The 11,025-nt window shown below is 42.7% G+C and overlaps 1 protein-coding gene across 5 annotated transcripts in view; it reads left to right on the plus strand.

Moving 5' to 3' along the window:
• Positions 1-11,025, plus strand: part of SIDT1 (SID1 transmembrane family member 1) — a 111,891-nt gene that overhangs the window by 89,259 nt on the left and 11,607 nt on the right. For all 5 annotated transcript variants that reach the window (XM_040484530.1, XM_040484531.1, XM_040484532.1 and 2 more), the window contains 8 exons: positions 25-170; positions 1,016-1,089; positions 2,338-2,404; positions 3,706-3,779; positions 4,955-5,078; positions 5,288-5,405; positions 8,150-8,286; positions 8,953-9,061. In XM_040484530.1, coding sequence (XP_040340464.1) covers positions 25-170; positions 1,016-1,089; positions 2,338-2,404; positions 3,706-3,779; positions 4,955-5,078; positions 5,288-5,405; positions 8,150-8,286; positions 8,953-9,061 — 849 coding nt within the window. The remainder of the gene's footprint in view (positions 1-24; positions 171-1,015; positions 1,090-2,337; positions 2,405-3,705; positions 3,780-4,954; positions 5,079-5,287; positions 5,406-8,149; positions 8,287-8,952; positions 9,062-11,025) is intronic.

Here is an 11,025-nt window from a genome sequence, read left to right on the forward strand (position 1 = left end):
GCAGATGAGTTTTCTCTCTTTCAGAGGAGTCAAGCTCCAGTCCTGGCAGGCAGATGTCCTCCTCTGATGGTGGGCAGCCATGCCAGTCGGACACGGACAGCTCTGTGGAGGAGAGTGACTTCGACACCATGCCAGACATTGAGAGTGATAAGAACATCATCCGGACCAAGGTACCTCTGCCTGGCCGTACTCTTGGCAAGGGCAGAATGTTCAACAGTCAAATACACCTTCAGCAAAGGTCTCAGTTTCCTTTATTTTTTCCCTTCAAGGGAAACCATATTTCCCTGAGGGCTTTTTAGATAAAATATAACTACAGACTAAAAGCAATACCCTGCTAATCAGCATTTCTTTCCGGAGGAAGAAGGTGAGAGAATTAAGGAGAGCAGCGCATTAAAACACTCAGGGTCTGGGGGCACCTGGCTGGCTCAGTCAGTAATTCATGTGACTCTTGATCTCTGGATTGTAAGTTCAAGCCCCACGTTGGATGTAGAGATCACTTAAATAAATAAAACTTTAAAAAAAATACTCAGGGTCTGAAGTGGATCCACCAGATGAAAGAAAAGATTCATGAGGGGTATACCTGGGAAAACTCTCTGTTTCTGTACCTATCATCCCTCAGGAATAAAGCTCATTTCTTTTTGGCATATATTTATTATATTGTGTTGTATCCAGTAAGGGATATGAAAGTGGACTGCACAGTTTCAATCGTATAATTCAAGAACCACACAGTGGACATCTCCAAAAATGGCAAAACCAGTTCCTGAGATGTAAGAAGCAGTTGAGACTCCCAATAGGTTTTTCTACATCAGCCAATTCTTACTCTTTCAGAGAAAATACTAGGGTGTGTATTAGGGTATTCTGGGAAAAACAAAATTGAAAGAAAAGTTTATTAAATAATTTTAATCCCTAGCAATGGATTGGATTGAGAATTTATAAAGCTTTCCTTTGTGTGTCTTCCACAAAAAAAAAAAAAGCCAAGTACATGTTTGCATTCTTTTTTTATTTGATATTTTAGATGTTCCTTTACCTGTCAGATCTGTCCAGGAAGGACCGGAGGATTGTCAGCAAAAAATATAAAATTTATTTCTGGTGAGTAGGTGGCCACTAGGACCATGGTTCCCTTAAGTAAAATGAAATTTTTCTTAGTAAAAGCCATGATCACTTATGGCACACCTTTCATTTTAATGAGGCAAAGATATAGATGCTTCAAGGATTCATGCCACATTCTATAAGAAAAACAAAAATAAACTACAAAAAGCAGCCAGCCCTAAATTAAATACATAAAAGTAAAAATAAGAATGGTAGTAAAGTGGGGGGATGGGCATTAAGGAGGACACTTGTTGGGATAAGTGTTATAGGTAATATGTTATATTGATGGGATGGGTGTTATATGTAAGTGATGTAAGTGATGAATCACTAAATTTCACTCCTGAAATCATTATTACACCATATGTTAACTAACTTGCATTTAAATAAAATTTTAAAATTAAAAATAATAAAATAAAAAGCATGAAAAAAAAGTGTTCATAGTGATTAAAAAGAATCATAAGAATAGTAGTAGAATCCCATACGTTTAGGGAACACACTCAATCCGTTTCCAGAAAGGCAACCTAACAATAACATGTCACTATCTTCCATGGGACACGCTAAACTGAAGCCATTCCCTCTTCTCACCCAGACTTGCTCTTACAAAAGCCAATGATTTCAGGGACTAGATGTCTACAGCGTCTCAGAGTAGCTGCGAACCACACTGAAAGGAAATGATACCACAGCCAGTGCTAAATAGACCCTGATGCAGCCTCTCTCCAAGCCAAGAGGCTGAGCTGCCTAGCAGGGGACCCCTCTCCCCTCAGAAATCCCAGGCTGATGCTGTGATAGCTCTTTCCATTTTTTTCTCTTGAAGGACACCCTTTTACTTGGATACAGGTATTCGAGGGAAGCAAGGGACAGTGGGGGCCCCATGGAATTTCATAGTGGGACCATCATTTTGGAAGTAAGAGTTATGTAAGAGAGCCACATCCTTTCATGTGATCCATCTCCCGTTACCTGTGCTCTGGTCACTTTTAATCGAAAACATCTAACATCTAATCTAAAACAACCTAAGAAATAGGCCCTCATCAATAATTTGGTTAAAACAGAAGCAGGTATCACTTACAGTTTTACCAATGTTTGTAGGAGTGGGAAGCTGAAGAAACGGGAACTGCATAATCAGTTTCTGATTACTTTTGCAAGTTAATTAGAGAGTTACGGAGTGGAAGATTCTTATGTTAAAAATTTGAGCAAAAATTCCATTGTTAATTTGGAAATAACAATTTCCGGTTCTTTCTGGCTGCTTAGGAACATCATCACCATTGCTGTGTTTTATGCACTGCCTGTGATCCAGTTGGTCATCACCTACCAGACAGTGAGTACTGCCCAGAAGCCCGGAATCCCAGCTTTCGTGCTGCAGGGAGAGATCTTTGCTATGACTTGCAGAGAAAAGTCTGTATAACTTGATCTCAGTCCAAGAATTAACTTCCGATTTCGTCTTCAAATTAGACATCTCTGTTGCTTCATCTTTGATGAATCTTTAAATCTAGTTCCCAATTGTCTTATCACAGAGGGGCCTGGGACCTCGTATTATTTTGTCTACCAATCTGAAGTCATTACCGTAAGCTCATTCAGTCATAATATCTATCAACTATATCTGTTATTTACCAGACTGAACTTCTGATTATCAAGGGGTAATGAGCGGAGTAAATAAAGTTCCAGTCAAAACAAAGAAACCTGGTATTTAATTTAGCCTGTGCCCTCTCATTGAGGGTACTTTTTATAAAACTACAAACAGCTTCTTAAAAAAAGGTAATAAGTTTTTAAAAAGCTAATAAGATAATAAAATTGAGAAAATATAAAATAACTAAAATAGAGTAAAAACAAATAAACAAAGATAATAATTAAAACACCTTGAGAATCCCCATTGTGCCTTCATAGAACCTTGGGTCCAGATCACATAATGACCTTCTCTAGCATTTATTTTATGCAAGAAAGCCTACATAGAAAGCACAAGGGGCTGATGGTGTTTCTAATGCAGTGATTCCCACACTTTGCTGTGCATTAAAATCACCTGAGGAGCCTTGAAATCCTGGTGTCCAGGCTGTACCCTACACCAAATTAGGTCCAAGTCCCTGAGAGTAGAACCAAGCATCACTACTGATTAGACCCCCAGTGATTCTAATGTACAGATTTCTAAGTTTGAAAGCCATTGGTCTAATAATTTGGCCAGTTTCCTACTCACTATGTGATGAGGACAAGGACTTTTATGAGGTTTGGGCACCACTCTCCATACTCTCTTACTACTCCAGGGCCCTGTCAGAAGATACCGCTGTGCTATGGTCTAGGAAGGTTCTTAATGATAGAGATGGTGAGAAAAATGGAAAACTGAACACATGCTTCCTCCTGTCCACATGCCCTGTGGTTATCACTCCTACATAGAGAATGGGATAGCTCCACACCCTCCCAACATGCATCCAGAAAATAGAACATATCATGACGGTCCTAGTTAGCCTGTGCTGTGTAAAGGCAGCAGACAATGACCCATCCCCTGCTGAGAAGGAACACTGGTTATATGGTAAATCACTGTGAGCATTGCCTGCCTTTTGTGGTTTCAGGGTGGGCTCAGTAGATGGAGAAAAACTGCATCTGCTCCTCTCGCTCTTGATTTTGCAGGTGGTGAATGTCACAGGCAATCAGGACATCTGCTACTACAACTTCCTCTGTGCTCACCCATTGGGCGTCCTGAGGTGAGCCCTGGCCTCTGGTTGCCCATGAGACATTTAGAGATTCCTTTCTGTGAGATGTGATTTCAGTTTTTAAAAATACTAAACACTGGGGCGCCTGGGTGGCACAGTCTGTTAATCGTTCGACTCTTGGTTTCAGCACAGGTCATGGTCTCACAGTTCAGGAGTTCAAGCCCCCTGTCAGGCTCTGCGCTGACAGCTGCAGGGTCTGCTTGGGATTCTCTGGCTCCCTCTCTCTCTCTCTGCCCCTCCCCCACTTGCTCTCTATCTCTCTCTCTCAAAATAAATAAATAAACATTAAAAAAAAATACTAAAAACAACTATGGATTACTACCCCAGTCAAGGGTAAGGAGGGATGAAATCAAAAAGTTGAGACCAGTTATCTTCCTTTCATTCCTGTATAGGGGCCTCAGGAAACATTCCTAGGAAGAAGACAGGGACATTTTTGAAAACATCAGGTCCTAGCTGTGACGACACTCATCCACGGGCATGAGCTGCTCATATGTTAATCCACTGAACAACCTCATAAGATAGGTAGGATTAGCATCACTTCCATCTTCAGATGAAGACACTAAGGCTTACAAAGGAACTTGCAGAAGGTCCCTCAACTATTAGTGATGCCAGGAACTGAACCCAGGCCTACTGCTTCCAAGGCCATGGTCTAGCCACCAGAACATAGTGAAGTAGAAAGAACAGACTTCTTGTTCCAGAACTGAACCAGCCTCAGTTTCCTGAAATAAAGCAACTGACCATGACCGGCTGACACGTCACTATTACAGAGCTGAATATTGACACACATAGCATGGGTCCATCTATGAGAATTCCCTCTCACGGTGTAGCTGAAACACTTGGCCAAACTGCCCATCTTTGGAGCAGCTCTGTTTCCTGGGATTCATTCCATGCCAGTGTCGTCAGGATAAGAGAAGATTGGGTGGGTGTTGGGGAAGCCACACAGGCATCCCAGGGAGGAAATGGGCATGTGATCACAGGTTAGGCATTCTAAATTAAAGGAGTAAGGTTAAAGATGATCTCTGATGATTTGCTAGTCCTGAAATCTTATGAAAAGTCTAGGTAGAAAACGTGGAGTGCTGAGTATACTCACTCATTCAAGCATTCATTCATTCTCTGAATATCTTGGATCACCTCGACTCTCTCATGGTTTCCTTCTCCTCCTTTAGTGCCTTCAACAACATTCTCAGTAACCTGGGCCATGTGCTCCTGGGCTTCCTCTTCCTGCTGATAGTCTTGCGCCGAGACATTCTCCATCGCAGAGCCCTAGAAGCCAAGGACATCTTTGCCATGGTGAGGAGAGGGAGGGTAAATTGGATGTGGGAGCTAGGAAGGGTCATGGTTCCAAGAAGGATCTGCAAAGGGGAGGGACATCTGGCTTGATGGTGTGGTGATAGGTTATGTGTAATGAACAACAGGAGGCCAGAAGCTTGGGTTTCCAGATCCTGTGGTTCTGTCACTGATTGGTGTCTTTCCATTGACAACACTTTCTCCTTTTTCAGGATTATGGGATTCCTAAACACTTTGGTGTTTTCTATGCTATGGGCATCGCGTTGATGATGGAAGGAGTGCTCAGTGCTTGTTACCATGTCTGTCCTAATTACTCCAACTTCCAATTTGGTAATTAGAATTTACATCAACCACACAAATTTAAGTTATGGGAGTCCGGTCCTGGGACCGTCCACAAAATACCAAGGTCATGCATGCAAGAATTAAATATTTTATGTGAGCTAAAGTGATTCAAGGGCACTTCCCCACAGGGTGTGGTTTCTACATGTTGTACCATTTTTTCTCTCTGACCACTTTCAGACTAGAAAACACTCAACAGTGAATGATGATCCCATGACTAGATTTGCAGGTGGGCAATGGGCTAAGTATTAGGCAGCAGGGCAGATAGAATTCAACAGACACCTGGAAAGTTTCCTCAGTATAATTTGGCCTAACTTAGTAAATAGACTGCTTTGGGTCGAAAATAATAGAAAGCCCAATTCAACTGGATTAAATAATAAGGACAATTATCAGCTCACCTTCTGAAAGTCCAAAGGTGGAAAGGGATTGCAGTTGATTTATCTGGTGGCCCTGGCTCCAATTCTCCATAATCCCTTGGGTTATGCCGAGCCTGCAGGCTGATTTTATCCTCAGGCTATCAGGAAACTCATGATGGCAAAAATAGCTACAGCGAGTCCTGGCTTCCTGTCTCTATCTACTTCATGATGTCTGGTGGTTACAGCAAGCTGGTTTCCACGAGCCTTCATTTAAGAGCAAGGAAACTTCTGGGGCGCCTGGGTGGCTCAGTCGGTTGAGCGTCTGACTTCCGCTCAGGTCATGATCTCACGGTCCGTGAGTTTGAGCCCCGAGTCGGGCTCTGTGCTGACAGCTCAGAGCCTGGAGCCTGCTTCGGATTCTGTGTCTCCCTCTCTCTCTGCCCCACAGAGCCTAGAGCCTGCTTCAGATTCTGTGTCTCCCTCTCTCTCTGCCCCTTCCCTGCTCATGCTCTGTCTCTCTCTGTCTCAAAAATAAATAAAAACATTTAAAAAATTAAAAAAAAAACACAAACAAAAGAGCAAGGAAACTTCTTTGCGAACCCCCTCCCCCCCCCCCCCAGATAACATTCTTCCACGCCTCAATAGTTTAAATAGTCATGAGCCATTCCAGAATTATTCTCCAGGTGCTGGTTAGCTCAAGCCTGGGTTGGGACATCAATCATGGTGGCAAAGGAGGCAGATCACCTTTTAGACCAGTGAGAACCATCCGACGCACCACAGGTGGGGTTAGCTTTGCTGAAACCAGTAGGCTAAAAAGGCATGCATTTCTGAATTGAAAATGGGGCTGAGGCAGTTGAGTTACTAACATGCTGTCAGGAAGGAGAAAGGTGAGAACGGATGCCAGTAGTAGTGACCTCCACACTCAAGGAGAAGAATTTTAAAAAGTCATTTTTATCTTTGTACTCTAGCCTCTGTGGGCCCAGAACACCACAGAAATTCTCTGCCACATTTAATTTTTTTTTTTAATTTAGAAACACTTTTAACAGAGAAAACTACAGAGAACAATATCATTCACCACTCAGAGTGAACAAATGCCAACATTTAAAAATACCTGCCTTAAATCTACCTTTTAAGAAATAACACGTTGTGGGGCGCCTGGCTGGCTCAGTCAGTACAGCATGCAACGCTTGATGTCAGGGTCGTGAGTTCAAGCCCTGTGTTGTGCATGGAGATTATTTAATTAAAAAGAAGAAGAAGAAGAAGAAGAAGAAGAAGAAGAAGAAAGAAAATGTGACAAAGTTGAGTCCTTTGAACTGTTTTCCAAACTTATTCCCCTCTTCCGTCCTCAGAGGCAACAGCTTGACTAATTTGATATTTTATCAGTCCAGTTTTTATAATTTTACTACATTTGTAGTAAATTAATATTTACCTATCAAACTATGTTCTGCAACATTTTTTTGTCCAACAATGTTTTCAAGATTCATGAATATTGAATCAAAGGCATCCAGTTCTTTCATTTTTAAGGACTGTCATCTTCTGTAATAAAAATATACTACATTTGTCAATTCCTCTACTGAACAACATTTAGATGTTGCCAATATGTTGCTATTGTAGACAGTGCTTCAGTGAACACCCTAACATACTTCTCTTTGTGCACATGTGAGAGAGGTTCCCTGGGACACCTAGAAGTAGAATGTTGGAGTCACCTGGACCAGTCACCATCTTACCAAGAACTTCCAAGTTTCTCCAGAGTGTTGATTCCTACTCCCACTAGCTGCCTGAGAGTTCCCATTTCCCTATATCATCACTAATATGTTACCATCAGACATTGAAATGTTTTGCTACACTCTTGAGTAATATGGGACATTGCCTTGTTGTTCCAGTTTGCATTTCCATCACTGTCGTACAACTAAGCCACATTTAATTTCTAGCTAGTTTCCATCCCTAGGCTGTAAAGCTATATATGAGCAATCAATTATATGAGCTATATATTGAACAATCAATGTGGTTATGTTTCAGGACGCGGATAAGGACCTTCCACACCCACCTAGCATTCTTTCCATGGTCACAGTGCCCTAACTGTCACCAGTATGGACTCTTGCTGTTGCTGTTGAACACCAGCATTTAAACGCAAATACCCCTCCAAGCGGGGATAGTCAATTATTTATCCTATCATCAGATACTTTTCTTCTGTGAGTGGAGTATGTGGGGTCTGGCCAGAGAATGTGCCTGTGGAGGCTGCCATGTTGGAGGTCTCCACACAAACTGAGGGCAGCAAATATTCTAGGGCCTGAAGGCAGGGGGTTTTTCAAGACTAAAGAGAAATTGTCTGTCACCTACTGGATCCTGATTGTTTTGGCTCCCCCTGTGCGCCCTCAGACACCTCCTTCATGTACATGATCGCCGGCCTCTGCATGCTGAAGCTCTACCAGACCCGCCACCCAGACATCAATGCCAGCGCCTATGCTGCCTACGCCTCCTTTGCGGTGGTCATCACGCTCACTGTCCTCGGAGTGGTGCGTCCCTCCCCGTGGCCTTCAGCCCAGCTTTCCAAACATGCCCCCTTGGGAGCTTTTTTTGTTTTTTTGTTTTTTGTTTTGTTTTGTTTTGTTGCTGTTTGTTTGGTGGACCTCAGGGGAACAGGTTTGAATTAATTACAATCCTTGGTTCCTGCCACATGGCCATCATGAGTCAATTCATGGCATTTTATTCAGTTACTTAGCTATTTACCTCTAATAATGTAATAGGCACCTGTAAAACTACCACCCCTGGAGAGTTCCACTGTAAAGCTGGGACCTCACTCATGTGAGAATGGAATAGAGATGTTCAAGCTGATGGGAGAGGCAGACTTACAAGAGCAGAAGCGGCTTTCTAAATGTGCAGGGACACATGTCCATTGTCTGCAGTCATTGTCAGAGCATTAGCTCCCAGCTTTAGACCTATTGCCCCTAACTGTTGTTGTTCGGTGCCTCACCCATTTCCTCCTTCTTCCATTTTTGCTTGGCCAGGTAGCCATTCTTTTTTGTGCAGTGTGATCCCTGTGAGCTCACAGAAGTTGGGGGGGGGGATCAAAATGCATGCACAGCTCAGTTTTTGACTCCTTATGCATACATGAGAGAATGATTTTCCAGAGTTCTGTGGGGAAAACCCTGGATGAAGGTAACCTCCATCTTTACTCCTAGGTGTTTGGAAAAAACGACCTGTGGTTCTGGATCATCTTCTCCGCAATCCATATCTTGGCATCTCTAGCCCTTAGCACCCAGATCTACTACATGGGTCGTTTCAAGATAGGTGAGTCACCTGTTGCTCTACACTAACACACTAATTAACTTACCTCAAGAAAGCATTGTCTTCGCTCACCCTAAATGGAAGTGTTGCTGGTCATCATGAACACGTGCTCTGAATTCTGGGTATTTTATAACGTCCTCTCCTGTGTAGGATTACAATGAGCTATTGCCACTGTTCTGATTCTAACTGAGAAACTAAGGTGGTCATACTCAGACTTGAGGCAGACCCCCAGCCCCAAGACCCAGTGCTTTATAACTCACAGACTTTGAAAGTGTGTTTGAAGAATGGTTTGTCAGCACTCCACTCATTCCACCTAGAGAAATAGCTTTCAGACTGTAACATTTAAAACGAGCATTTCTCTAAGTAGCCTACATGGTTATCAAGAATGAATTTTATATTGTTTTCAAATCCTGGAACTGGAGCGTTTTGAGACTTAGGAATCATAACAGGTGGGACATCTGCTGAACTACCCCGACAATGTGAACGTATCACATTAGAGCACTGCGTGCTCCATGGGACCAGCTTCTGCCCTGCTGCTGTCAGCATGCACGGGAACAGATAGATTGAAGTCATGTTAGAGCATTTAAATATCCCCAGGCCGTTTAAGGTCCAGGAAGCCACACTTAAATATTCTTTTGTATAATTCAAGAAAAATAATTGTGTATAAGCATAGGCTGAACCCTCGTATTTGCAGAGCCCAAAGCAAGAGTGTAAATAAAAGCCCACTAAAAAAAAATTTAAGTTGTAAAGCAGACTTAAAAATCTATTAAATACGTGGATAGAAGGAAGGGAGGGAGGAAGGCAGGGAAGCAGGCCAACAAACTGATAAATATATATGCCTTCATTACAACCTAGAAGGCCCAGGTTCAAATTTAAAATTGTCATTTCCTCAGAAGGACACTCCAGAACATAACTGTATCGGAGAGCTGGTCCCCAGCCCCTGCCCCTCTCTTCTTCCCACGCTGGCTCTGTCCTGCATCTTAAGGGGTCTCACAAGTATGTACATGGATATTCTTGCCCAGCATTCAGCTGGCCCCTCCTTGCCCCTAGAAGTGCCTGCTCCAGGGGTACCATCTGTCCTCAGGAAGCTAGACTAAGGAAGGGGGCTATCAGGTTCTGCGAGGGGACTCAGGTCCATCTGGGCGGGGAATTCTGGGGTCTGGGAATTCAGAACGTGGCCTAGAAGGAGTATTCACTTGCCCGGCAGACCCCTTACTCACTAGGGAATGAGGGCCTTTAAAATACAGCCAGGTCTAAGAGTGATTCTACATAACCAAGTAACTTTCAGATTAGAAAGCTCAATAAAACAATTTCTCATTTTGGCAGCTTAGTTTTCCCCTGTGGCACAGTCAGTAGATTTGCCCGTGGCAATAACAGAGCCAATGTACCTCCAAATCGCCCAGTGGAAGCATCATTAAATGGTTGTGCAGAGCATTTGGCTTGATGCTCTGGTCATGCCCCATCCTCCAGATTCAAAGGTGAGTGAAGGCGTACAAAGTCAACTTTGAAAAGGAAAATAATTTGGAGCATGGTTGTTCTGGTTGCTCCCTGAGTTGGAAAAATAAACTTGAATACAGATGTATTCAATACATCTGAATACAGTGTGACCATTAATAATACATACAGGAACTTTTAATATATCTATACCACTTTTGCCCCATACAATTTTGCAATACCGTATTGGTTTACCTTCTGAAAAAGGAGAGATGTAAGTAGCATATTATGACCATGTAATAGTCTGTAGGGTCTCAACAGGAAAAAGATGTCACACAGAAAGATGAAGGTTTTAGTCACAAAGGGACTGTTCATAAGACAAGGTCAAGGTAGAGGAGAATGAACGTGGTAGTCTGGCAACCTGGGGTAAGTAGCAGAGCAACTCTCATATCCATTAGTCCAAAGGACAGGAAGGAAGTAGTTACCAAAATGTGGAAGGAGAGGACAGGAAGGAAGTAGTTACTAAAATGTGG

This window comes from Herpailurus yagouaroundi, unplaced genomic scaffold (assembly GCF_014898765.1).
Source record: "Herpailurus yagouaroundi ecotype Mexico unplaced genomic scaffold, PumYag 162, whole genome shotgun sequence".
Classification (NCBI taxonomy): domain Eukaryota; kingdom Metazoa; phylum Chordata; class Mammalia; order Carnivora; family Felidae; genus Herpailurus; species Herpailurus yagouaroundi.